Below are 27937 nucleotides of genomic sequence, written 5' to 3'. Positions count from 1 at the left end.
GTAGTTAGGAAGATATAGGACAAAATCTTGCCTCCAACACATACTAGCTGGTTGATTATGGACAAATAACTTAACCTCTTCATACCTAAGTTTTAGGTAAGAATATTTACAATATCTACTTCATAAGATTATGATGAAAACCAAATAACAAACATATATAAAGGGCTATATAAACCTTAAAGGGGTATAAAAATGTTATTTATTGTTGCCAAATATTAGGTCTGATAGTTAATCAATGTGATTTTGTATATATACACATATATGTGTGTATGCATGTATATATGTATAAACACACATATTGTCATGATTATTTCTGCTATCTTTTTATATTTCTGAATTTCTTTCCTATCTCTGGCTACAATCTGAGAGAGAAAATAATTTTCTCTTCTGTTATTTTGAATTAAATGTCATCTAGGATAATTCTTCATACTTTTAAGACCTCTGATCAATGCAATCTGAACAATGTGATAAGAGTCTATCCCACTGAAACAAAGGCTATATAGTACTTCCAACTCTGTGGGAAGTACTTGGCAATAAGACTGCATTTGGGTAATCCAAGGACTAATCTAGTGAACTGCAGGGAGATATGTCCAGGTTGGCTACATGATGACAAAATGTTTGAACCTGGAAACTCACAAAGATTATATACTCCAATTATTATGGGGTAGCATTCTTGAAATTACTGATATTGATGCTATATGTTGACTTATAGCTTAAATATAAATTATATAATATAAATAGGCAAATATAAATTATACATTTTATTTATTCAGTTTTATAATTTAACAAATTAGGAATTATAAAGTCCCTTTTTAACTATAAAAAAATTATCCAAATAGCATGTGGAAAATAAAAAGCAGCAGAATCTTACCTTTATATCCCGATGTACAATCTGATTGTCATGGAGATATTTTAATCCTTCAAGAATTTGCTTTGTATAAAAGCCAATAGTTTGCTCATTATCTTTTAAGGGACCCCATTTTGATCGAAGAAGAGCAGAAAGGCTTCCTGGAATGTGAATGGGGGAAAAAGTTCATAAAAAAGAAATATTTAATAGGTTACTTTCAAAACTCAATAAGCATATCAGTTCAACTGATGATAAGTATGTTATGAATGTAACTATATGTATGTGCTGTAAATAAAAAGTGTCATGGTCTTTGCTCTCCTGGAATTCATATTCTACTGGGACAGTATTTCTAAAGTTCAGAGGACAACCAATCCAATTTTCTCATTTTAAAGATGAAAAAAACTGAACCTTGAGGGTATTTGTTACACAGGTAGTAATTACAAAAGGTGGGATTTTAATCTAGGTTTATGTTATTCCACTGTCATTAAATCTTCCACAGCACAGATATTGTTATCTTTGTCTTGATTGGGAGTAGAAGAAAAGTGGGAGATAGTGATAAGGAGGATATTTTCAGATCTTTACTTTAGGAAATTCATAGCCATATATAGAACAAAGTGGAACTGGGAGAAACTGGAGGCAGAGAGAATAATAAAGAGGTGAATATAATAATAAAGAAAATATATGATCAGAGTTTGGATTAGGATAATTATAAAATGAGAATGAAGATAAAGGGATGTATGCAAGAGATGTTCTAGAAAGAAAATTGGTAGGATTTGGCCATGCCTTGGATATGGGAAGCAAGAGAAAGTCAGTAAGTAGTCCAATATGGCTCTGAGATTCTAAATCTGGTAGTCTAAAAAATGGTGGTGCTTTCACACCCTTGGTGTGAGAAAGATAATGAGTTGCTTTAGATTTGGTGGAGAAAGATAATGAGTTGCTTTAGATTTATTAAGTTTGAGGTCTCTATAGGTATACCCAATTCAAAATGTCCAATAGGCCACTGGTGATGTTGGATTGGAATTCAAAAGGCTACAAAGAGTTTAAATACATAGATCAGAAAGTAATCATAAAGTGATCATTAAATAACAAAATAATCATTAAATACATAGATCTGGGAGTAATCATTACATCTAACGCAACTGATGAATTTCACTAACAGATATATAAATATGTAGAGGAAGGAAGAGTTTAAAGGAAAAGATAGTAAGTTATATTTTTGAGATACCAACAGTTATCTAAGTAACTATCTCCTCTATCTGAATGTTTTTTGGGTTTTTTTTTTTTCTTGGTTTCCCTAATGCCTTTCTCCTGGTTCTTTTCCTACCTTTGTCTATTCCTTTACTTGATCATCAATCAATCTATCTTTCATACATATGTGTATCCTCTAAGACTACTCTGGATATTCTTTTTTCTTTTTTTTTCTCTCTCAACACTTCCTCCTACTATTTCTTCAGTGCCCCTGTTGGTAAATTAAATGGGATGAAGTTGAAGAGCATGGGAGTTAAGGAAGCTGATTTACCCGGGAAACAAGGATGTTTAAAGAGACATCAAAATGCAAGCGAGGGAGTAGGAATAGGGCTGGAGAGGAGTACCTAGTTCCTTCAGAAAAGAGAGACTTATCTAGAGCCTAATAGATTATAGGAATAAAGATATGGATTAAGTAATATTGATTAATGAAAAATATTTCAGGAGAAAGGTTTATGAGTCATAGGGCTTGAGGAAAAGTCTAAGGTACAAGGTGTTTGCTGACTCTTTCTGAACTAGAACTCCAAGGAGGCATGGAAGACAGTCTACCAAAGGCAGTCAGGAATTACTGTATCTACTCAAGATAAAATCTTCAGTTAAGCTTGCTGCTGGGTGAAGAGTAGGGGTGAGGGGTGGAGGGCTGAGGGAAATGTATCCCTTTATTATTACTAGTTCTGGTGATCCTTCATATTTGTTGATATCCTTGTTCATTGTGCATTTTTCAAAAGGGCTTTTTGTCTGAATTCCCTTCTAATTAAAGAAGACCCAGTTGTTTCTAAAATCAAGGATAACAACAGATGAACATCAGAAGATAAATAATAATTTGGGATGAAAGTATCTCTGATGATATTTATTAATTACAGGAGTTTTTAAAAAAATTTAAAAACAGAATTCAAGACAATACAGTGAAAAAGAAGAGCAGAGAAGAAAAGTAGTCTTTTTTTTCCTGTAGGAATTAAAAGAAAAAAAAAGTTTCCTTAATTTGTGATATCAACCATATTTTGAATAATTTACAATCAAAAAAGTTCAAACTTATTTTCTGCCAATCAGTTTAATTGATCATTTTTCCTTTCAAGCCTTTTATCTAACTATAAAATCAGATCATAATTTTTCTGAAATGATCACATGCTTCTAGAAACTTTTTATTACTATTCTTCAAAATAAAAAAATAATAATAATGGGGAAAGAGAAGTTCTTACCTCCTGGAACCTGTTCCATGAAAATTTTAATGAAGCCATTCTCACTGAATGAACCCAGATACTGGACAATATTTTTGTGTTTCAGATGCTTATGTAATGCTATTTCCTCATGTAAAGGCTGGGAATATCTGGAAGTAATCAAAATATAGAAAACAACAATGAGAGAAAATATCTTTAATAGACTTATAGTCTATGGATTTTGAATGACAATTAAATCTGTAAACTAGAGAACTAAATCCTAATATTCTCAAATGAGGTCATTATATCCTTTTCATGTAGATTTAGGAGGAATCCCAAAGTAGTAGTGGTGTTGACATTAAAAGTTTCAGGAGACTGTTGATAGAAGGAAGTTTTTATTTATGCCAATGTATTTAATAAAAATTTATGGACTCTAGTCCCAAAACAAACAATGAAAAACACCTTTATGTTTTCTTAAGGATTTGGTAATAATGTTCACATATAAATCACAAGGCAATAAATATGTGTACACAAATGTATGACATATTTGAAAGTACATGCTGTATAATTAGTATATCTCTCTATTTAAGAGAGGGAAAAAGGTAAAAAAGTCTCAGACATCTGGGTAGAGTCTGAGAAATCATTTTTTCCCTTGTACTGAGGCTATCTAAAGGTGTAAAGTGTATTAAATGAAAATTCACTTAATTTTTCTATTTTTATTAAAGCTTTTTATTTTTCAAAACATATGCATGGATAATTCTGCAACATTAGCATTTGCAAAACCTTGTATTCCAGTTTGCCCTCCCCTTTTTCCACCCCCTCCTCTAGATGGCAAGTAGTCCAATATATGTTAAACATGGTAGAAATATTATCTTGCTGTACAAGAAAAATCAAATCAAACCAGAAAAAAATGATGAAGAAAATAAAATGCAAGTAAACAACAACAACAAAAAGAGTGAGAATGCTATGTTGTGAATCACATTTAGTTCCCACAGTCTTCTTTCTGAGTATAAATGGCTCTTTTGATCACAAGAGGATTGGAACTGGTTTGAATCATCTCATTGTTGAAGAGAGCCACGTCCATCAAAATTAATCATCATATAATATTGCTGTTGCTATGTACAATAATGTCCTGTTTCTGCTCATTTCACTTAGCATTATAATGTTCATATAAATCTCTCAAGACCTCTCTGAAATTATCCTGCTTATCATTTTTTATAGAACTATAATATTCCATACCATTTATATACCATGTATACCATAACTTATTCAACCATTCTCCAACTAATAGGCACACACTCAGTTTCCAGTTTCCCAAAAAGGGCTGCCATAAACATTTCTGCACATGTGAGTCCCCTTTCCCTTCTTTATGATCTCTTTGGGATATAAGCTCAGTAGAAACACTGCCAGGTCAAAGGGTATGCACAGTTTGATAAATCTTTGAGCATAATTCCAAATTGCTCGCCAAAATAGTTAGATCTGCTCACAATTCTACCAACATTGTATTAGGAATTCACTTATTTTTTTCAAAAAATTATTTTATTTTAAATTTATGGAATAATAAATATTTCCATAACATAATACAATAAAAAGATGACTGCACATAAAACTGCTAATCTACCATGTTAGGATTACAAGGTGAGAACTCAGGTTGTCTGGACAGTTCTCTGGCTCAGAATTCACACCTTTGGTTCGGGCCTTTAAAGGGAATTTACACCTTTGGAATTCTGAGGGAGCAAGTTCATTGGTTGAAGTGTTTCTCATAAGCCCCATTGAGTTCTCACTACAATCTCTGTGAAGATAAAAGAGGGCAGCATTGGGTCTGGAGAGTAGTCTACTCTGGGACAGAGTTGGGATGGCAGGCTGGAAGGAGAGAGTCTGGCTGGGAGATTGAGTTGAGACAGCAGTCCCCAAGGATAACTTAAAGACGATCGGACTTTACAATTCTGGACCTTTACATTTTGGCGTCCACAATGTAGAGCAAGGACTTTGGCTTATCCTGACAAGGACTTATTCTGAGCCCTTAAGAGGAGCTAGCCTGGACCTTCACACTACCATGCATAACTTACTATTTCTTTCAGATATATAAGAAAATCATGTAAATTTCTTATTTTCTTTTTCTTCTCTTTCCCCCTGAGATGGCCATCATTAGACACAAAACAAAACACACACGTATCTATATATGTAAAATCATTCTATAAATATTTCCATTTATTAGTTCTTTCTCTGGATGCAGATAGCATAGATCTTTTGCAATTACAATGGTCAAAATTACTTAGTCACTCAAAGTTGTTCTTAAAACAAGATTGCTGTTACTATACGCAATATTCTCTTGGTTCTACTTATTTTGCTCTTCAGTATTATGTACAAGGTTTTTCCATGTTTTTCTAAGATCACTGAGCTCATCATTTCTAATTGTATAGTACCGCAACTTGTTCAATTTTTATCCAATTGCTGGGCATCCCTGGAATTTCTGGTTCTTTGCTATTAATTAACGAAGAGAGGTGCTATAAACATATAGGCTCTTTTCCATTCACACTAATCATCTTTGGAATTCACTACTTTTAAAAGACTTCACAATTCCTTGGTAGGCCAATGTATAGAAAATGCATATATTAATGCATTTCATTTATGTGGGACTATTGAGTGGCAGAAATCATAAACAATAAGTTTCTCTAAAAGTAAAAAATATCCAGTAATCAGTCAGGGAATAATATTGTTCTCACTGTCCAGTCACATGTCCTTCTAAGTTTTGTTCTTGATTTTCTGGTTTGGCTACAAAACTAAAGCTGCTAATTGAGGATTATAATCCAAATACATACTTACTTAAAATAACATTTTTTACAAATCTTAATAGTGCTGGCCTGAAAGCAACTATTAACTTCACTTTGAAACTTCGACTCATCAGCTATTTTGTAGTAATAATTAATAATTATACTAATAACTAGCATTTATTTAGCACTTTAAGGTTTGCAAAATACTTTAAGATATTATCGTCATTTTATTATTACAACTAAAGAAGTAGGTGTTATTGTTATCTCCATTTTACAGACAATAAAACTGAGGCAGAGGTTAAGTGATTTGTTTAAGTTCATATAGTTAATAAGCATCTGAGGATCAATTTGAGCTCTGTCTATTTGAGATGTAGAGCTTTATTCACTGTACCCCCTTATCCACCTCTTCTGGCTACGTGGAGGCATAAAATTTTTTTTTTTTTTACATTTCTCTATAATTATTCTTTAAGTCAGTGTTATGCAGCTGGAAATACTGAATCCTAATATAATTCTCCCTACAACAAGGACAGAAGAGGGTAAGAACAAGATGAATCATTAATATCTCAAGTAATGGCCCTCAACTATCATGCTACATTTAAGACTGAATGCTACTAATGTTGCACAAGAATGCTATTTTATATTTACATTTACATTGCGCTTATCTCCATGGAGACAATTAACTGTGGCTATTTCACTGACATTCCTAAGATCCCTCAGAGATAGTTCAGTGACAAATGTTGTCTATTCTACAAAGAGGGTGAGTAGGAGGTGGAACAAATGCATGGATGGAGCAAGTACACAGAACACTTCCAATATATTGATTTTTTTCTTTCTTTCTAGCTTTCTTTCTTTCTTTTTTTTTTTTTTTGAGGCAAAACAGGGCTAAGTGACTTGGCTGAGGTCACAAAGCTAGCAAATGTCTGAAGATGAATTTGAACTCAGGCCCTTAATTTAATTTAGCATTAATTAAACCCCAAGTTTGCTAAATGATAAAAAGACAGAACTCCTCTTTACTACATTAGAATATCCCTTATATTGCCTGTCATCTAGGGGAGGGAGTAGAGGGAGGGAGGGGAAAATTTGGAAAAATGAATACAAGGGATAATATTATAAAAAATTACTCATACATATATACTGTCAAAAATTTATAATTATAAAATTAATAAAAAGAAAAAAAAAAAAAAAAGAACATCCCTTAAAGCCAGAAGAGAGTGATATCTCTGTTGTCAGAGAAATTTCTAAGAAATGTTCAAAACCTTATGTAAACCAGGAATCCTCTTTTAATCACTTTGTATTTATAAGAGCCAATTTATCATCATTTCATGTTATCTGACCAGATGTAGAACATCAAGTAATATATATTTAATATTATGGTCTTGGGATGACAGATTTTTTTTTCAATCATTCAAGGCAAAGAAAGTGGATGATTATAAATATAAAAAAGATTGAGAAAAATGATCTTACATCTTATTAAATATTTCCTCTGTTCCTAAAAAAGGCAATATGGCACAGAAAAAAAGAATTACAGATTATGAATGAAGGAATCTGGGTTAGTAATATCCCATTCCTGCAACTCTGTGTGACATTAGTTAAATTGTTTCATCTTTTATTATCTTATTTTCCACCTGAAAATTACAGGTTTAGATTGGATTTCCAAATTTTATTTCAGTTTGAACATTCTATGAGTTTGAAATGTACTATCACTATGTCTTTTGTTTAAAAGATAAAATCAGAAACTGTCTCTGTCTGGAGATATGAGAAAACTGAATGTAATTACACTATAATCAACTCTCAATTAGCTGAGGAAAGCAGTGCTACAGATAAAACAAAACTTCAGGTAATCCAGAATAGTAATATCCATTTGGTTTTGGAATTCAGTTTATCATTAATAATATATAATTATTTGTTGTATAATTATTATACATGATGATGATGATTATTGAGAACTTTTTAAATGTCAAGCGTGCACTATGCTAGAAGCTAACTAAATTGATATTTGGTAATTAAATCCACTTTTTTAGTTGTTATTGAAGGTAATACTCAAAATAGCCTGATCTAGGCACATGTCCCAAAGATGTGTGCTCAAGGCGTGCAGTTAATCTGTATTTACAATGGAGATCAGACTCAAAAGTTCTCAAAAGCCTTTCCGTACGTAAAGAGAGCTCATATGGAAACGATTTTCCTCAGCTATTTTTGCAAAGACAATTTCTTTCAGGATAGATAATGCTACCCAACTACACAGTGATTGTTTAATTTTTGCATTATTAATAGCCAATTATAACTCTCTTATAAATGGCACAACAAACCTCTTTAAAGCACATAAATATGTTTTTGTGCTGAATAGCTTACTAACACGACAGTAAGTTTCTCTATAATCTACCATAAGAAAGTATAGTATAGCATAGTAAAAAAACAAAACAAAAACAAACAAACAAACAAAAAAAACCACAGCAAAGTATAAGAAATTTCCTTTATTAACCCTTCAGGCACTTAGTTTTAATAGAGAAGAGTTACATACAATTCCCAGCATGTTCCATTGGGAATTGTAAATATTTAAAATATTTAATTAATTTATTTAAAATATCAATGGGATAAGCTATTATTTTGTCAAGATCCTTTGGGCAAATGTGTGTATGTACACATATGATCAGGCAGGAGCATATCCTTGGATAGCAGTGGTTTAGAAAGTATTTCCAGATTATTACAAAGTTTGGGTAACAATGAACACTTTAAGTATTATATTCTAATTATTAGCCACTGTCAGTGGAAATAGAGTAATAATGTGTTTCAAGAGTTTTGAACAAATCTGTCCTTTCTCTCCCTAAACACATTTTATCTGCTTAGCCTAAGAGAATACTTAATAAATGTGACAACCTTACATACATTTTTAGTCTAGACTTGTGATTTTTATGATATAAGGAACTCTGAATGAAGAAACTCCCAATGTAGAACAGTGACTGTTCTACAAATTATAGCCAGAGAAAGTTGCCTGGGATACTGTGCTTTGTCCACCCAGCCAATTATGTGTCAGAAGTGTTACTTGACCTTTGGTTGTCCTGAATTTGAGGTCAATTTTCTTTTCTTTTTTTTATTTTATTAAAGCTTTTTATTTACAAAACATATGCATGGGTAATTTTTTCAACATTGACCTTGCAAAACCTTTTGTTCCGAATTTTTCCCTCCTTCACCCCACTCCCTCCCCAATTGGCAGGTAGTTCAATACATGTTAAATATGTTAAAATATATGTTAAATCTAATATGTGTATACATAGTTATATAGTTATCTTTTTGAACAAGAAAAATCAGATCAAGAATGAAAAAAAAAACTGAGAAAGAAAACAAAATGCAAGCAAATGACAACAGAAAGAGCGAATACTATGTTGTGGTCCATACTCAGTTCCCATGGTCCTCTCTCTGGATGTAGATGGCTCTCTTCATCACTGAACAATTGGAATTGGTTTGAATCATCTTATTGTTGAAGAGAGTGAGGCCAGTTTTTTATATACTCAAGTATACTATCTTTATAAAATCACTTCTTACCATTAAGAATTGTATCATTCAAAAATACAAATTTTTTTCACTTTATCAAGAATGAATACATTATTTCATATTTAAAGGAAATGTAAAATGTAAAATAAATACTACTATAAAGAACAAAAAAGAGTAAAAATAATCACAATAGGGCAACTATACCATACTGACTCAAAGAGGCCATTCTTCTAAAATGAGATCTATTTTCAAAGAAAACTATAAATGTATATTTTGTTGTTATTCAGTCATTTCAGGAGTGACTGAGTCTTCATGATGCCATTTAGAATTTTCTTCCCCCCCCCCCCTGAGGCTGGGGTTAAGTGACTTGCCCAGGGTCACACAGCTAGGAAGTGTTAAGTGTCTGGGACCAGATTTGAACTTGGGTCCTCCTGAATTCAGGGCTGATGTTCTATCTCCTGCGCCACCTAGCTGTCCCCCCCATTTAGAATTTTCTTGGCAAAATTACTGGAGTGGTTTGCTATTTCTTTCTCTAGTTTATTTGACAGATGAGGAAACTGAGGCAAACAAGATTAAGTGAGTTGCTTGGGGTTTAGCAAGTATATGTTTGAAGCCAGATTTGAACTCATAAAGATGAGTCTTCTTGACTCCAGGCCCAACATTTTATCTACTGTGACACCTAATAGAGAAAGAAAGGCATATAGATATAATGAAGAATAATTTTACAAAATTAACATAAAATATATATTTACTGTGAAAGACTTTTATATTTCTTTCAACTCAAATAATGATGTTTTATTCATTTTTGTTGTCTGTTACTTTCATAGTTTAGTCTTAATTTCTCCATAAGATGCACACTTGTATCATACATACAAATTCACACATGCACACATACATATACATACTCATTAACTCACATAGAATATGTAAGACAGTTTAATAGAGAGGGAAAAACTAGTGGATTGTATTTAGGTAAATATGGTACATCTGAAACAGCTAACAAACAGCAGACTTTTCAGAAAGACAAAGGTTAATCAGACTGCCCAGTATTTTATTTTTGTTTTTTGGTCAAAAGTCTCAGATTCTTTAGAAAAGAGAACTGATTAATCACAATTACTGTACCTGCTATCTCGCTCAGGGATTTCTTTAATAGCAATTCTGACTTGATTGCTCAGGTCACGTCCAGCATAAACTATACCATAAGTGCCCTTCCCTAAAATGACTCTGTCACCATTTTCATCATATTCATAGTCATACTAAAAAGAAAAAAAAGAAGGTTCAATGTATGTATTATTAAATATTTTAATATCACATTTTAAAAAGTTTTCATTTAAAACTTGCATTGCAACATAGCATTAACAAGAGAAACTGAAAGTCAAAAAGAAAATATCATAAGGGCAGTTCCAATACAAGATCTATAGAATCTAGTAATCAAAGAGTGACTGGCATACCAATATATACCTTCCCCCTATATACATACATACACATATGCATATGTATATATGCAAATATGTATACATAAATACACATATTTTTGAGACCATCATAGCAACTTATGCCCATTGATATGTATACTCCCAAAGAACAGTTATATTTTAATAGAAAAGTATGAACTAGAGAATTACATTGTGCTTCTTGACAAAAAAATTCAATCCATTTGTAAGTCTAAAAGCCTATGTAATTGATTTCTACCCCAAAGGCCCATTTTGACTTTCATTTAAGAAACACTCTGTTATTATGAATTCTCTTCCTCTCTAAGATCTTTGGGGACTCTCAAAGTAACTGATACTCTGTCAGGAAAAATCTGTACTTAAAAACCTCCATAGTAAAGTTTTGCATGAATAGAGAAGTTTGAAGAATAGATTTGGGAAAAAAGAAGAGATCAGAAAATGTCCCCAAATGGAAACTTTTTAACAAAGAAAATCAAAACACATTTGGCATTCTACTTACCTGGACATATAATGCATAATTCTATCCAGTGAGCAGGGCAATTGGGAGCACCATATTCAGAACATGTATTTCTAGGACTGTTTTGAGAAGTTAGCTAATCTTAGGATAAAATGTGATAATTCTTGCTCCTCTAAGTATGGCAACTTGAGATTCTATATTATTTACCCCTGGATTCCAGTATCTAAAAGGAATTACCTAGAAACAATTTGCATTGTCTAAAAATTAAGATGCAGTCTTTTGAACAAATGCATGCCTACCCCTGGCACATTAGTATTAGAAAACACATCTTGAACAGAATTAAAAAACATGATCCTCTCTCTGGTTCAGGAGAGTAACAAAATACAAAGGAAATAAGTATACTTTTCCTCAAGGGAGATATGGAGAAGAATAAATGAGCCAATACCAAGAGGACAATAGTCTTAAGAGGAGCCTTCTCTTTTGGCAACTTAAATCAAAAGCATGGAATCTTCAGGGAGAGATATAACTTCCTAGCCCAGCTGAAGAAATTACAGATCTTCCTGTAAATATCAGTGACTGTGGTATCGTTGGAGATGTTAGAAGGTAGCCATAGGATTTCCTCAGACCAAGCAACCAACCAAAATATAAACATATTTTATCAATGTGAATACATGGACATATACACACAAGTTATTAGATTGTAAGAAGGATTGTCCTTAGTCTCTTTTCATATCATTGGATGCTGAAAACTGTGCCTGATGCATAATCTCAGTGCTTGAATATTGATTGACTGTTTCTACCTGGGATCCTAAAATTGTCAGTTTCATTACCCCAAAACTTCATAACATTTAGCAATGTTTTCTAGACCCCTCATATCTTCTCCAGTAAACTAATTCTATTATCATTATGTGAAATATGCTTTGCCCTACATATGGGGTGTGGGAAGAAACTGCTTCTGAGAAAGCAGGATAGAGGGTCCTGCCCTACATTTGGAAGAAATATGAGGACTCCATTGGCCTAGATGATTTGGTGAGCTTCTTTCTGGAAGTACATGATGAATATACACACACATACACACAGATATATGTTCTTTCTTTGACAACTGGGTCCCCTTATACTTAAATGTATATATATACTCATCTAGCCCCTTTTTCTTGACATTCATTTCCAAATATGATTGTTCTTCTAACCCCATCCAGTAAACATTCTTATGTGTACACACAAACATGTATACATATTACATATACAAGTACATATATAAGTTTCTTTCTAATATGTATGTGTGTGCATGTGGAAAAGTTCACTACATGGAGTAGGAAAGGTGGTAGCTATATTTAGAAATGAATGTTATACCAAAAAGAAAAAGATATCAAAAAGGGAGGGCACTTCAGTTTACCACTGTAGTTAAGAATATGCCCTCTTCCCCATCCCTATCTTACCACATTAAGGTGGATAACGAGTGACTGAAGAATATACAAGCTCTGGACAAGGGACTGCAATTTAATTTTCCTCAGGAACAAAAAATAACAAAAGCATATTTCTATTAGGTACAGAAACCTACACAATCTGAACATGAGATAAAATTCATTAATGACAAACTTAGCAAGACAGGCTAGAGATAAATATCCCAATCACCATAGGTAAATGATTTTTATGCATCTGTTTGCTTCTATCTTTATATATTATTCCCCAAAATTTTTATTATATAAGAATGAGTAAAAAGAGAATAAAAGTGTTCTCCCTAAAAAAGGGTGGAGGAAAACTGGAGAATAACAACAGATAATAGGCATACTAGTGAACAAACAGGAAATGATAAGAGAGGGTAAAAAAGCAGACAATGAAAGAAGGAATAAAGACAGAACATGGAACAAATTTTATTTGGATAGCCATAGGTTAGCAAATAATGTGGATATCAAATCGGTCTGTCATTATATAATGCAACTAAGTCTCGAAAGAGGGAAATGAATCCATTTGTTTATGTGCTTTCTTAACATGTACTCCATTAGGTTAGAAAGAGGGGCTAAAGCCCCTAAAGCACAGTAGCAGCACATGGTAGACATTATATAAATGGTAGCTATTATTATTTTTTATTACTATTAATGGTGGTAGTAGTTGTAGTGGTAGTAGGAGTGCAGTGTTATTGTTATTATTAATAGGAGCAGTTGTTAGAAGTAATAGCAATTATTATTGGTGGTGGTAGTGATAGTAATATTGCTGGAAAGAAGATCATCACAAGAAAGGAGCAATGATTTCCCAAAAAGTAAAAGCACAATGTTAATGAAGCTTTGCTAAGATGCCCATAGTGAAAGCAAGATGCAGGCTAGCTGGTTGCTGTCCTTTATTTTTGGAGGACCAAAATGACTTTACTACATTAAAGTTAAAAAATTACTCCATTACAGTGCATCCAAACATGGCTGATCAGATCAATACAAGTTTGGAACATTTTACCATAGGTTAGACACAAATAGTCCATATGAAGAGAGGCAAGTGTAGTAGACAATCTTTTGGAATTACAATCATAGAACCTGGCTTTGAATACTACTTCTGATGCTCATTGCCTATGATCTTGGGAAAAATCAAACCAAACAAAATTTGGGAGTACAGATCTAATCTAAATTCTTCATTTTACAAATGAGGATCCAGAAATCCAAGAAGGTTGGGCGACTTATCTGAAGCTATATGAAACCAGGAAAATATCAGAGGCAGGATTTGGATCTTGTTCCTTAGGAGTTAATATTCCTTCCATTGATTGTATTGTGCTTGGCAGAAGTAGTGTATGCCCCTACTTATTCCAAGTTGATAAAGACATAAGTCAATATAACCAAATAGATAAAATCTTTGAAATACATTGTAATACCTTTGTTTTGGCCTAGGATTTCATAGGAGAAAGGAAACTTTGGGTATGAATAACAAACAGCCTGATAAGGATGAGCCACTCAAAGAATGACAGATAAACACAAAAGTCTGGCAATGTGCTAGTGGTCAGACACTTAGTAGGTGATCACAAGTAGAACAATAAAGTAACTACAATCCATAAAAAACTTTTAAGGTTGGCAAAGTGCTTTAGAAATAATAACAATAGTTAACATTCATATAGCCCTTACTATGCTAAGTGTACTTTACAATTATTAATCTCATTTGACCCTCACAATAAGATAGGGAAATAAGTGCTATTATCATCTTCATTTTACCAATGAAGAAACTGAGGCAATCAGAAGTTAAGTGACTTGTCCACTGTCCCAGAGCTGGCAAGTTTTTGAGGCTGGATTTGAACTCAGGTCTTTGTGACTACAGTCCCAGTACTGTTTCCATTGCAGCAACCAGCTGCCTTAAAAGCTTGAACCCAGGTCTTGACATAAAATCTAGATCTTTAGCCATTAATACAAATTATTAGAAAAGAAATAAAACTTGTAAATGTCGAAACAAATGTGAAAAACACCTTCCTTTTTGTTCCTCACTCTAAGCAGCAAATCCTGCTAAGAAACATGCAGGTTGGCAGAAGGCTGTGCACAAACCTGTCCAACAGACCTTCTGTCAGCTTCTCTACCTGGCTTCCAACCAAATGTATGCCCAGTGGGAGGAGAAGCGATGTATAAAAAGGAAAAGATGATCTTCTTTCTACATAATAGAGAGAAATAACAATCTCTCTTATTGGTCATACTCAGCGTCATACTTATATATGGCCATACTTATATCATGAGTGGCTGTTTTTCTTCTAGATACATTGGGAAGACAGGAAGAAACTTTTTTTCTTTCCATGGAAAAAGAAAAAAAGAGGGAGAGAGAGAGGAAGAGAGAGAGAGAGAGAGACAGACAGAGATAGCGAGACAGAGACAAAGAGAGACAGAGACACATAGACATGAGGGGAGAAGGAATTGTTTCATGAACAGAAATAAAGGAACTGAGAAAAATTACCATTTAGGGCAAAAATCATTAAGACAAAACTTCTGCCTGGCAAGTGTAGAGAATGAGAGAAAAGACCACCTATCTGCTTCATAGAGAACATTGAAAATGATCACCAGTAATCACAAAGCTGATGAGGAGCCCATTCTGATTCTACTTAATTAATGACATCTGGAACACTGCTATGTCTATCAAATTCCCCATATCAACAAAACACAAATATTGGTTTCAGGTTTGAGTAGCAGTGGGAAATTTACTTTGTGTCTTGAATGTATTCTCAGATATTTCACAGATGAGACATTAAGAATTCTGGAAGAAGAAAGAATGGGATAGCTGAGAGAAAGGAGATAAGGGAAGGATGGTGATAGAAATCTAAAGGATATCAACTGGAAAAGACCATAATAACCTGTGGAGAGTCTCTGATGATATAATGATACACCTTAATAGAAGATTAGATAAATAACAATTCCAATGTGACTAGACACATAGCAAGGGCTTAATATGTGCTTTTTCATTCATTTATGCAGTTTCAAAGTAAAATTATCTTTTATTTCCCAGTGAGTAGGAAAATTAAAAAAAACTCCCTCACAATATTCCTCAATGCAGAGGTAGAAAAAGCGAGGTTCTCTCTGAAGAGAATGTTTCAGAAAGTTTTGATTAGTCTGTTGTGCAGTAGCAGGACCAAATGATGCGCAAAGTGTTTACAAAGCTCAGATGCAATTTTCAGCTTTAGGTATTAAACAGATGTTTTAAAGGGCATTTAGAGAAATGGGACACTAGGGAAGCTTGTTGTTGCTAGGCGAAAAGGGTGTTTGTGAAAAATAAATTATAGTGAAATTACCTGCTTTAAAGAACAGAACCCATTGGTGGGTAGTTCAGTTTTTGCTTTTTATTTTTTAGGGCATGTGCATATATAGAGTACTAATCTCTTAAGTTTTAAATTGTTTTCTATATTTGCCATTTTCATTTCATCCATAAGGAGAATATCAATGACACATAAATTAACAAAAATGAAAATCAATAGAAAACAGAAGTTTCTACTGATAATCATGCTATGATCCACATCATTTGAAATACTGAAACCATACTGATCAAGCCAAATTTTATAAAAGCAAAACATCACCTTGTTTTATCAGAGGTTTAATGAAGTGAGTATATTAATATGCAGATTTTCTAGGGTCATGCTCAAACTTGTTAAATGTTAAATTCCTGATTCTGATCAACAAGAAGTAGAATGTAAGAAAACCTTTTTGAAAACAGAGATCCTTTTTTGAGGGGTGAGAGGGGTTTTACTGTATCTTAGCATAGAGTTTTACATATAGTAGGCAACTGATAATTTTTTAAAAATGAAAGTGAATTAAAAAAAAACAACACACACACACACAAAAAAAACAAGTCCAATCATTCCGGAAAACCATTTGAAACTATGTTTAAAGGGATATAAAACTGCACATACTCATTGGCCTAGAAATACTACTATATCCCAAAGAGATCAGAGAAAAGGGAAAAGAATTTATCTGTACAAAAATATTCAGAACAGCTCTTTTTGTGGTGGAAAAGAATCAGACGTTGAGGCAATGACCATTAATTGGGTAATGGCTGGACAATTTTTGGCATATGATTGTGATGGAATACTATTGTACTATAGGAAATAATGAACAGGATGTTCTCAGAAAAACCAGAAGACTAACACAAACTGATGCAAAGTAAAGTGAATGAAACCAGAAAAGCAACAATGTAAGGATGATCAACTGTAAAAGAATTAACTACTCTGTTCAAGACAATTCCAAAGAATCCATGATGAAAAATGTATACACCTCCAGATAGAGAAACCAATGAAGTCTGAATGCAAATTAAACATATTTTCTTATATATTATATATATTATACTTGTTTTTTGGGAGGGGGGGGAAGAGGGTCTGTGTTTTCTTATGCAACATTGATAATATGGATTTTTTATTTAGAAAAAAAGCTGCTGAATTGGAGTAATAAAGATTTTAGTTGAAGTTCATCTTAGATACTGTGTGACCCTGGATGAGTCAGCTGACCTTTTTAGTGCTTTACAATCCTTAAAGTGACATATAAATGCTAGATAAATGGGGAACATTTCTCTCAGATAAGAGAAAAGTGAGGTATATTAGAAGTACTCTGGTACACTTTGTACCAATTCTTACATATAAAACTATTTTACTGCTTGAAAGAAACCTAAATATTAAAAACAAGAAGAAATATAAACTTTAATCTCTTATTTCCATAAAAATTTTACAAGTTACAACTAGAGAGATAAGTTTCAAAATGTGTATTTTATAGAACTATTTAGTTAATCTTTGCTCACTGTTGACCATATCCTAGATGATTCAAATAGAAACCAAAGACATACTTCCCAGCCAACTGGCCTGTTCTAGTTTTACTTATTTTTTGTCAAGGAACCTAAAAGGCTGCTATCATCAATGCAAAAAACACTAGAACATATACCATCTCCAACATCCCTGTCTTCTAAAGGTGCTGACACTTCTCTAGATGGTAAGATAGTAGAATCTAAACATGATTCTTCTGCTATCATAGACAATAAGATCACTACAATAAGCCCTCATATTCAATATCAATACACTTTATTAAATTTTCTTTTAAACTGCTTACATTCAGATGAATTTCAATACATCAAATGTTAGAAGAACTTATCTATTTCCTTTAAATATGTATAAGATTTCTTCATTCTCATTTACTTTTAATATATGTCTACAATTAGTATTTTCTCTAATCTAGTTATGCTTTTTGCAATTTGCATTATTTTATAAAAATCCTTACACCTCTTATAATTTTTTCATATTTGTCTATCTTAATTAGTACTTCACATCCTGACATAATATAATTTGTTTAGGTATTTCCCCTACTGCTGAAACACTTTAGCTGCTAAACGAACTGGGCTTTTTTTTTTTTATCATTACAAATTATGCTGTTTATAAAAAGTTCTGAAAAAAAAAATCTTTTTTTTTTATGATCTCTCTCTCTCTCTCTCTCTCTCTCTCTCTATATATATATATATATATACATATATATATACATACACACAAATATATTTTACTCAATTACTGGGTCAAAGAGTACTTGTAACTTTTACTACATATTGCTTAATACTTCCAGATAGAATTTAAGATCTTTAAGGAGACAGGGACAGGCTTTTGTTGTCTATCCCCTATGCCTAGCACAATGCTTATATATAGTTTTTAATAAATGTTTTGTTCAAGTGAATTTTTTTTTAAAAAATAGTCCATTAGTTTATAATCCCATCAGCAAAGAATGTGTATTTGCTTCTCCATAACTTCTAACATTGCCTTAATAGCATTTAAATATTTTTGATAATTTAATGAGTGATGAGGGTATAAGTCATCTAAATTGAGCATTTTTCAAAAGGCATTAACAATGTTTGTTTTTTCCTTTAAAAACTATTTATTCATCTGACAGATTCATTTATTCATTGGGACTGAATGTTAGCTTCATAAAATTTTAACAGTTTCTTGCGTATTTTATACATCAAATTTTTGATTCATTGTAATGATCTTCTCAGGATTGTACATACTTGCACTGCTTCATGAGCATGACAAGGCAAGTGTCCCATGAAATGATGTTTCTTAATATCTTGGGGCATACAATAAAACCATCTCTATCACCCTTCATCATCCCTCTGAGAAAAACCTGGGAGCCAGCTTTCCACCTGCTTGTAAGTTCTTCTCCCCCCTGCTGGGGTTAAGTGACTTACACAGGGTCACACAACTAGGATGTGTTAAGTGTCTGAGACCACATTAGAACTCGGGTCCTCATGAATTCAGGGCTGGTGCTCTATCCACTGCGCCACCTAGCTGCCCCCCTTGTAAGTTCTTTATGTCTTCTGGTTTAATTTATAGCAACACTGACCATATGGATAAAGTTTAGTTCCTTCTATGAACCAAAATGTTGGGTCAGCATATTCAGTCTTTTGGGTCTTACAATTTCAATCGCTTTTAAAGGCACCTCAAAAGTCTCTTCCAGTTTTAAATCTATGCTTCCTGATCATCATTTCCAATTGTTAGTATCTACACCCTGGACATCCTCCCCATCTAGCTCTCCCCCAAATCTGGGATTTTGCTTTTGAAATCATCTTGCACTTTAAGAAATGAACTTTTCCCCAGGAAGTAACACCACCTCTCAGCCACCATTACAGAAATGATTCTGACTATGCTGATTAAAAACTGATTATCTGTTGTGATAATGATGCTTCCATCTTCTATCCTAGAAGGCTTCAAAGAATCAAATACCTTTGGGAATTGGGGAGAATCAAGCTTAAGAAAACAAACAAACAAAAAAAAAAGATCCAACAGTTCATGTCATATATAAATACTGCCGGCTCTCAAGACATTTCATATGTATACTGTTTACAGGGCACAAATTAATGCATAGATGGTTAGCAGAGGATTGTGCTGTTTTTGTTGCTGTTGCTGTTGTGTTTTGTTTGTTTGTTTTTGCATTATATCATCATTTTTCTGTAGATTAAGGGAAAGGACATTTGAAAAATCCAGGATTACTTGAGGAAAGTAAAGCTATTCCATTGTTAGATATCAAATAAAATTCATTGGAGGAAACATAGTCTGGTGATGGATATTACTACTATTTGGAAAACAATTCTGTAACGGAAAGAGTACTAGGGCTTGAAGCTGGAAAACCTGGATTCAAATCCTAACCCTATTACTACTTCTTGAACCCAGGTAAAAGATTTTGGCCTCAATTTATTCCTCTGTAAAATGGAGATGATACTTGTACTATTGTAGAAAATATTTTGTCAATCTTAAAGCACTAATAAATATGAATTGTTGTTATATTCTTACTTGCCAATGTTTACAGAATCAATCTTTTTAGCTAGATAATATACATAAGAAATGTTACTATTGAAAGAGATTTCAGAAGAGTTGATTTATCATGATGGTTCTATAAATGAATTTCAACTTGTCTCACAAAAGATGCATTGTATCAATATTGCCAATACCTAGAATTCTGTTCAAAGTCAAACATTAATATTCTGTTCTGATATCCTGAAACTAGAAATACTATCTTTTTCTTGGCAGTGAGGCAGGTTTCTATAAATTCTTTGAGTCACAGGTTTCTCCTTTGAACTTCTCTAAAATACTCTATCACATAATATTGAAATGGTGAGGGGTGAGAAGCTCAAATGATTATTTGAAATAGAGCAGTCTGTAAACCTTCAGGCATTATATAAATGTGTTCTATTATTATTATTAACCTCCAGTTACCAGGCCTACAAACTGTTGATGACATCATTCCTTGAGTTTTCTTGCTGAGTTCAAACAATGTTTACAGAACAATTCAGGGATGTGATAGTAAATGTTTAACAACCAGGTTCTTCAGAAAACAAAAAGTACACACATGCTTTTAAGTTTACTTTAAACTTTTAAGTTTACTTTTTAAAGTCCACTTTCTTGAGTCTAGACAATCAACAATGTAATACATCAAAGCCTGATGTGTAGTCAAGATCTCTGGGGCATAAATGGTCACGATGAAAAATGAAACAATTTGGCCATAGCGAGCAAGGGATGGCTCCCATTATCCCTCTGGGTATAGTCCTCTTCCATATCATCAACACACCAGTAAAACAAAGACAGAAGAGATCTTATGAGTTAACAAGAGGGTACAATGCCTTAGGTCCACTGTACTCATTATGGAAGAAAAATAATGCCACGGGGCAGCTAAGGCCATGATAACAGTGAAAGAGCTATTTTTTTTTCCTATGGAAGACAAGAAAATCAAATGAAAAAAGGCTGCTCAGCCTCTGAGTCAATAATTAATTGTGCAGGAAAGAAACCTAGTTACTTTACCTAGGAGATCACACTACTGCATGCTGTTCATTCCATCTTTGTGAGCAAGAAGTAAATGACTCTCATCTGTGATTCTGTATTAGCTATTCTATAGATCAGACCATTCTTTATCTAGAAAGGACTTTGTTTCAGAAGTTCTTTCCAAAACTAAATGGCTCAACTCCTATTCCTTCTCTATTCATTCTTTATCTTCTTCTCCCAACCCTCCCCCCCAGATCTGATTCCAAGGATGCAAATTCTAAGATCCATCCTAGGACCAATGACCATTTCCCCCAATGTTACTTTTGTATCAATAACTTAGGGAAAAAATACATAGTTTCAGTGATGGAAGGGATTTTTATTGCACAATCAAGCCCTTTCTTTTAATAAATGAGACAACTAAAATAATTAGAGGACTTGCTAAAGACACAGAACTGGCCAGTACAACTCCAGGAATGAAATGTAGGTGACAACTTCCAGTACAATTGGAGAGGGGGGGAGGGGAAGGGAATGAATAACATTTCCACTAAACCACACAATCTTTTGTGGTAACTGTAATTATAATGATAGGCTTAGGTCACTTTCTATTGTCACAGTTTGCTGCCTCTCAAAAGTCTGTATTTTCAGAAAGTCTAGGAACTATAATTGCTGAAAATTTGGAAGTTTTGCATTCAAGACTTAAATTTCAGTTATCTAAAAAGTCTGCTTATTCAAAATATTTTAAGCTCTCCACAAAATGCCAAATTACTGAGCTGTTACTATGCTACACTTTGTACAATTCCTCACATTAGACTTTTCCAAAGAGATGAACTCACAATGGGTTATGACTCCAAATGTCAGAAATATAGGAGACTTTTGAAGATTAATCAGTAGTATTAATTAGTAGTATATGTTTCTACTTAATGTCAGTCACATAGCTCCATATATCATTTTGAATTCCATCACTGTGGCATATAAACTGAGATAAAGGTTGGAAGAGTGAAACATTTCTCTTTCTATCTTCCTGTCTCTGTCTTTCCCTCTCTCTGTCTTTCTCTTTCTCCCTGTGTATGTGTGTGTGTGCACATACATTTGCCCATATGTGTCACTGATAATTGATGTTGCTGCTGCTGCTGCTGCTGCTGCAAAGATGTGGGTAATAAGTATTCTTCAATGAACCATCCTCCATTTTCATATCAGATGAAAATCAATCAACAATTATTCATTATCCCTCTACTATGTGCTAAGTGCTTTGTTAGTTAGCCTCTGAGGACATAAACATAGCCAATGAAAAAATTATCATTTGCAAGAAACTATAGTTCATGAATCCAATAGAAAATTAAACTAATAATAATAAGCTAATTAATTAAATTTAATTTGCAATAAATAGTGCAAAAGATTCATTTAGTTGACCACCATGTTTATCTTGGTTTTTGAATTTTCAGAAGAAGAAAAAAAAATTTTTAAACTTGCAAGGGAGATAAATTTGCCAGAATCTTTCAGATATTTTTTTTGAGGTAATCAAGATTAAGTGACTTGCCTAGGGTCACATAGCCATTAAATGTCAGAGGCCAAATTTGAACTCAGATCCTCCTGACTCCAGGACCTTATCCATGATGCCACCTACCTATCCCAGATTTTTTTTTGAAAGATTTGTTTTTTTCTCCCTCAAAAAAGTTTAGTTGAGATTTAAATGACCAACTTTACAAATATCAATTTTTGAGAAGCTAAAACAATTGTAAACATTACCTCCAAAGAATCACTATCACATTCCCCTTCTTCTGTACTTTTCCCCTTTTCTTCAGTAATAGTATTCACCATTTCAAAAAACCTGAAATGAAAATGGGAATATAGACATAAAAAAATAAACTTTGCAATAAAGGTCAATATGACATCAATACACAATAAGTAGCTAATATTGTGTCTAACAAAAAGAAGATGTGATTTTCAAAAAGTTAACAGTTTCTTCTATGTTGTAGCATTTTCTCTGAAATTTTTCACAAAACCACCTTATTCCAAAGTACTTTATAGTGCACAAAAGTGCTACACACAGACTTATTCCACAGCATTTTAGAGTACACAAAAAGTGGGATATAACGCATATAATTATCTTCTGGGATAGATGATCTGTGCTGCCATTTCTTTACATTTCAGAAAAGGCATATACTGAGAAATGTGAAAATGAATACAGGAAAATTGGCATGTAAGTAGGTCTAAATGGAAAAAAAAGTCACTTCTCATTCTAAGACAAGCATGCTTTGCTTTAGTGATTTCTCGGGCAAAGACTATTGAGGATAGCATGGTCCAACACATTGGAAGAAATATAATTCAGAAAAATGATGACTCATAAAAATAAAATTAGTAATCTGCTTTGATTGAGTAGTAGGTTTTTGTAGCTAGCAAGAATTATTGAATCATGTAAGCTATTAAGAAGAAAGATGATGATCAATCTTAAAGGGTCATCTAATTCAGGGTGGGGTGGGAACACATAAGACTACAACATCTGGCACTTGACTTGCTTCCACACAATCATACATGTTTTGCAGTGTGGAGCATTTCTTCATAGACTACTGAAATTTTCTCATTAAGAAGAAAGTTACAAAGGGATGAAGATCCAAGATCAGTTGAAAAGCTGTGAACAAACTCAGAGATTTTACTTCATTCTCAGCAAATTGCTAAAGATGACAACAGATGGACAGGCTCTGTATTAGAGGGCTTGTAGAAAGAGGCATAGTGATACATGGAGCTGTGGAATAGTCCAACCATTATGGAAAGCTATTTGGATTTATAAAATGACTAAAATATCAACCTCTTTGAAACCTAAGAGTGTACAGTTAGTCAAATCTCAATCAAAGACTTCAAAGAAAAAGAGGCCCTATATATGCTAAATGATTTATAGCAGTGCATTTTTATTAGCAAGGAATTGGAATCATAGGTCCATTGACTAAAAAAGAAGAATATGGAGGTGCAGGAAGATTTCCCTATCCTGGTACAAAGTCAGGAAAGCAGAAAAAGAATATCAATAGACAATGTAGTTAGTCAAAAGGCAAGTATATAATAGGCACTATGCTAAGTGCCTATACAAAAAAAGCCAAAGATAGGGACCCTCTCCTCAAGGAAATCACATTATAATAGCAAAGACAAGAAATAAATAAAAAGGCATGTACAAGATACTCATAGGACAAAGGTAAAGTAATCTCAGAGTGGAAAGTAGTAGCACCAAGAGGGGAAGATCCCTCTAGGTGACAAATTAAGGATGAATGTATAGATTTAAAAATCATTTCTATAAAGATGATAACAACTCATGGGAAATGATGAGATCACCAAATAAAATAGTACAGTTCAAAAAGAGAAAGGGACCCAGGACAGTCTTGAGGGATCTTCATATTGTAGGGATGATGATAATATAGATGAAGATTCAGCAATGGAGACTGAAGAGTAGTTAGACAGATATGGAAATCAGGGAAGAACAATGTTATGAAAAGAGATAAGGTCATATAGTTATGAAAAGAAAATGTCAAGTAGGATGATGACAGAAAAAAGACCAGTAGTCTTGGAAATGAAGAGATCATTAGTACCTTTGGAAGAGAAACTTTCAGTTGAATGATGAAGTCAGAAGTCAGATTATAATGAGTTCAGAAGAAAGTAAAATGAGAGGAAGTGGAAGCATCAATCATAGATGATTTTCTCAAAGAATTTAGTTGAGAAAGAGAGAACTATACCATGATAACTAATGATATGATCAAATCATGTGAGGGTTTCTTTTTTCTTGAAGAATATGCCAGACTGGGATATTTTTGTAAGGAATGAAGAGATAATGAAGATAAAAGACTGGGAATGATTATAGAAGCAATCTGTTGAAAATGGGAGGAAATGAATTCGAGGGCATGTTGTGCATTTGGTCTAAGCTAGAGGCTGGGGCTAATCATCTCAGACTGTTACTATTGTCCAGTTGTTTTTTTATTTATGTCCAACTCCTCATTTGTGGTTTTCTTGGCAAAGATACCAGAATGATTTGCCATTTCCTTCTGCAGTTCATTTTTACAGATGAGGAAACTGAGGCAAACAGTTAAGTGACTTGTTCAGGGTCACATAGCTATTAAGTGGTTGGATTTGAACTTACAAAGATGAGTCTTCCTGACTTTAGGACTGCTACTGTATCCACTATAACACCTACCTACCTTCTCTCAGACTGTGAAGCAGAGAAAAGGGAGGAACAATATCTGAATATGTCAGATAAGGAGGAAGGGAGCAGAGAAAGTTTTCTGTATATATATCCTTAATCTATTCTATGAAAAACAACAAAATCAAGATGATCAATTCCCCAACAAATGAATCAACTTGGCTTTTACTTAAAGGTATTTTGAGACGGATTTTTCCTTCCCTCTAGATCTGTTAGGAGTTTTTAAAGGTCTACAATCTAGTCTCTATCAAAGCATTCTTTTTTTTTCTCCTGGGGTTAAGTGACTTGCCTAGGGTCGCACAGCTAGGAAGTGTAGTGTCTGAGACCAGATTTGAGTTCAGGTCATCCTGACTTCAGGGCTGGTGCTCTATCCACTGTGGCCACCTAGCTGCCCCTGTCAGAGCATTCTTTGATGTCAGCAAAGAGTTAGTAGTAGTTGTATGTCATGCAAGAGAAAAATGCAAAAGAAATAGCATTTAATAAAGAGAAAGAATAGTATAAAAGTACTAAAGTTTCACTGAGGTTGGCTTTAAAATTAATTATATCATGACTGATGTATCTTATGTAAAATTTTTGTGTTCATGAATATGTCAACAGGAGTTATGAGCAATTAATACATGGATTTTTTTTTTCCTGGTCACACTTCTATTTTAAAATTGTTCTGTCTAATCAAAGGATCTCTGTCTTAATAGAGATATAAGCAAACGAAAATGTTATCTGAATTTAACGTTTCTTTACATTTCCATTCTTATATCTTAAACAAATAATAAGCCTTTAGAATTGAAATATAAATAGAAATATAAATAAACAAATTTGTTAATTCCCTACAAATATCCTTTTATATTTATTAAATATAAAGTAGGAAATATATAAATTTCCAACAAATAAAATTTTCTACAAATTAAAAACAAATAAATTTGCTAAATTTCTTATAATCTTGTAGCTATGCATTGCACAAGATTAAAGAAAAACTTAAAATTATAGCTTTAATATATATAAATATATATGCAAATATAATTACAACTATACACTATGCAGTCAGATCTTGATAACCTGAGTTATTCATCCCAAATTTTTAAATCAGCTGGCCTCTATTATACAGCTTCTATTCCTAACATATGCTCAATCTCTTTATGATCAGGGAATAGAAGCTATTTTAATTATCTATCTAAGCAAAACAAATTTTAGAAGGGTAAATCAGCTGAAAAAAATTATGTACTGATTTTTGACTAATTAAAAAGAAATGATTTTTTAAAAATTATCTGAACCAGTGCTCTGTCTCATTAATGAGGGAATATGAGTGTTGATATTTAAAAAGGTATTTAGGAAAGACAACTTTGATAATAAAAATGACAGTGACCACACTTAAAATGAGATAAATCCTGTAAAATAACCAATAAAGCTCAAATTAATGTTATCTTTGTGGGAAGAATTATGCTTACCCATAATGTTTGATGTACTAAAGAGTGCAAAAATTAAATGACTGAGGAAAAAAGAACATAATTAAATAGTATTAACTCATACAAACAAATTGCACAATTGGAAACTTTCAACAGAGACTACAGTTCATTCATTAAAAGAAAATAATGATCAGGTAATAATTTCATTTTATTCCTCTTCAAGATGATGATTAGTACGTACTTTTTGCAGTGAAGTTCTGTACAGAAATAGATTTGAAAATCATCCGAGTTGTGAAGCACGTATAAAAAGCAGCATCGTTCCTCAAACTTTGAAATACTGAAACAATAAAATAGTTGTTAGTTAAGGAAATACCACCTAGTAGATACCTAGGGACTCAGATAGAGATAAACACAATTTACACTAAAGCCCAATTTAGTTTCAAAAAAGAACAAAATTCACCAATACTGTGGATGTTTTTTAAGATGACATTTTCCATGTAGCAATAATAAAAGTGTTCAACACACTGACTCCAATCCTACAACCTCATGTTTGGGCAGTGAATTACTATAGACTTGCATTCTCACAGTTTGGCAGAAGGAGAGAAGTATTGTTCGGTAGTATGTAGCCATGTGCTAATACTTGGTGATTGTCTAGTGATGCTGTCCTTGAGGGATTGTTGATAGAAGGAAGTGGTCAAGTGGTTTTTTGGCAGGTGGTAAAATGATTTAAAAGAAACAAAGTCTACTAGGACATGGTTTAGAAAATACAAGTGAAATAAATAAGATGAGCTATGGACTGATAGGGGAAGCAAAGCTGATCTGGCCGAACTCTCCTATAGGAGTTCAGATGCTTCCTAGCTGTGTCACCCTGGGCAAGTCACTTAATCTGTTTACCTCAGTTTTTCATCTATCATATGAGCTGGAGAAGGAAATGACAAATCATTCCATTATCTTTGCCAAGAAAACCACAAATGGGGTCATGAAGAGCTAGACATGACTGAAATGACCGAACAACAAAAAATAAAAAATAAACTTGGAAATGGATTCCATAGAAAATAAATACAATGAAGGAGGATTGGATTCTTTAATATCCTTCACATTATTTATTGCCTAAGATATGTGCCTTAAATTGAATTAGGAGTACAACATTTACAGACTGAGAAGCAACATATCATAATAGAGAGAATAATGGACTTTAAATCTGAAG

The 27937-nt window shown here is 33.1% G+C and overlaps 1 protein-coding gene across 2 annotated transcripts in view; it reads right to left on the bottom strand.

The window, feature by feature from the left end:
- The window catches only part of MAP3K5 (mitogen-activated protein kinase kinase kinase 5), a 250131-nt gene that overhangs the window by 50916 nt on the left and 171278 nt on the right, over positions 1-27937 (bottom strand). For both annotated transcript variants that reach the window (XM_074309740.1, XM_074309739.1), the window contains 5 exons: positions 26972-27067; positions 22897-22978; positions 10635-10768; positions 3292-3419; positions 872-1008 (listed from right to left, as the gene is read on the bottom strand). In XM_074309740.1, coding sequence (XP_074165841.1) covers positions 872-1008; positions 3292-3419; positions 10635-10768; positions 22897-22978; positions 26972-27067 — 577 coding nt within the window. The remainder of the gene's footprint in view (positions 1-871; positions 1009-3291; positions 3420-10634; positions 10769-22896; positions 22979-26971; positions 27068-27937) is intronic.

The sequence above is a fragment of the Sminthopsis crassicaudata genome, chromosome 4, assembly GCF_048593235.1.
Source record: "Sminthopsis crassicaudata isolate SCR6 chromosome 4, ASM4859323v1, whole genome shotgun sequence".
Lineage (NCBI taxonomy): Eukaryota > Metazoa > Chordata > Mammalia > Dasyuromorphia > Dasyuridae > Sminthopsis > Sminthopsis crassicaudata.
This window is presented reverse-complemented; position numbering and strand designations above follow the sequence as displayed.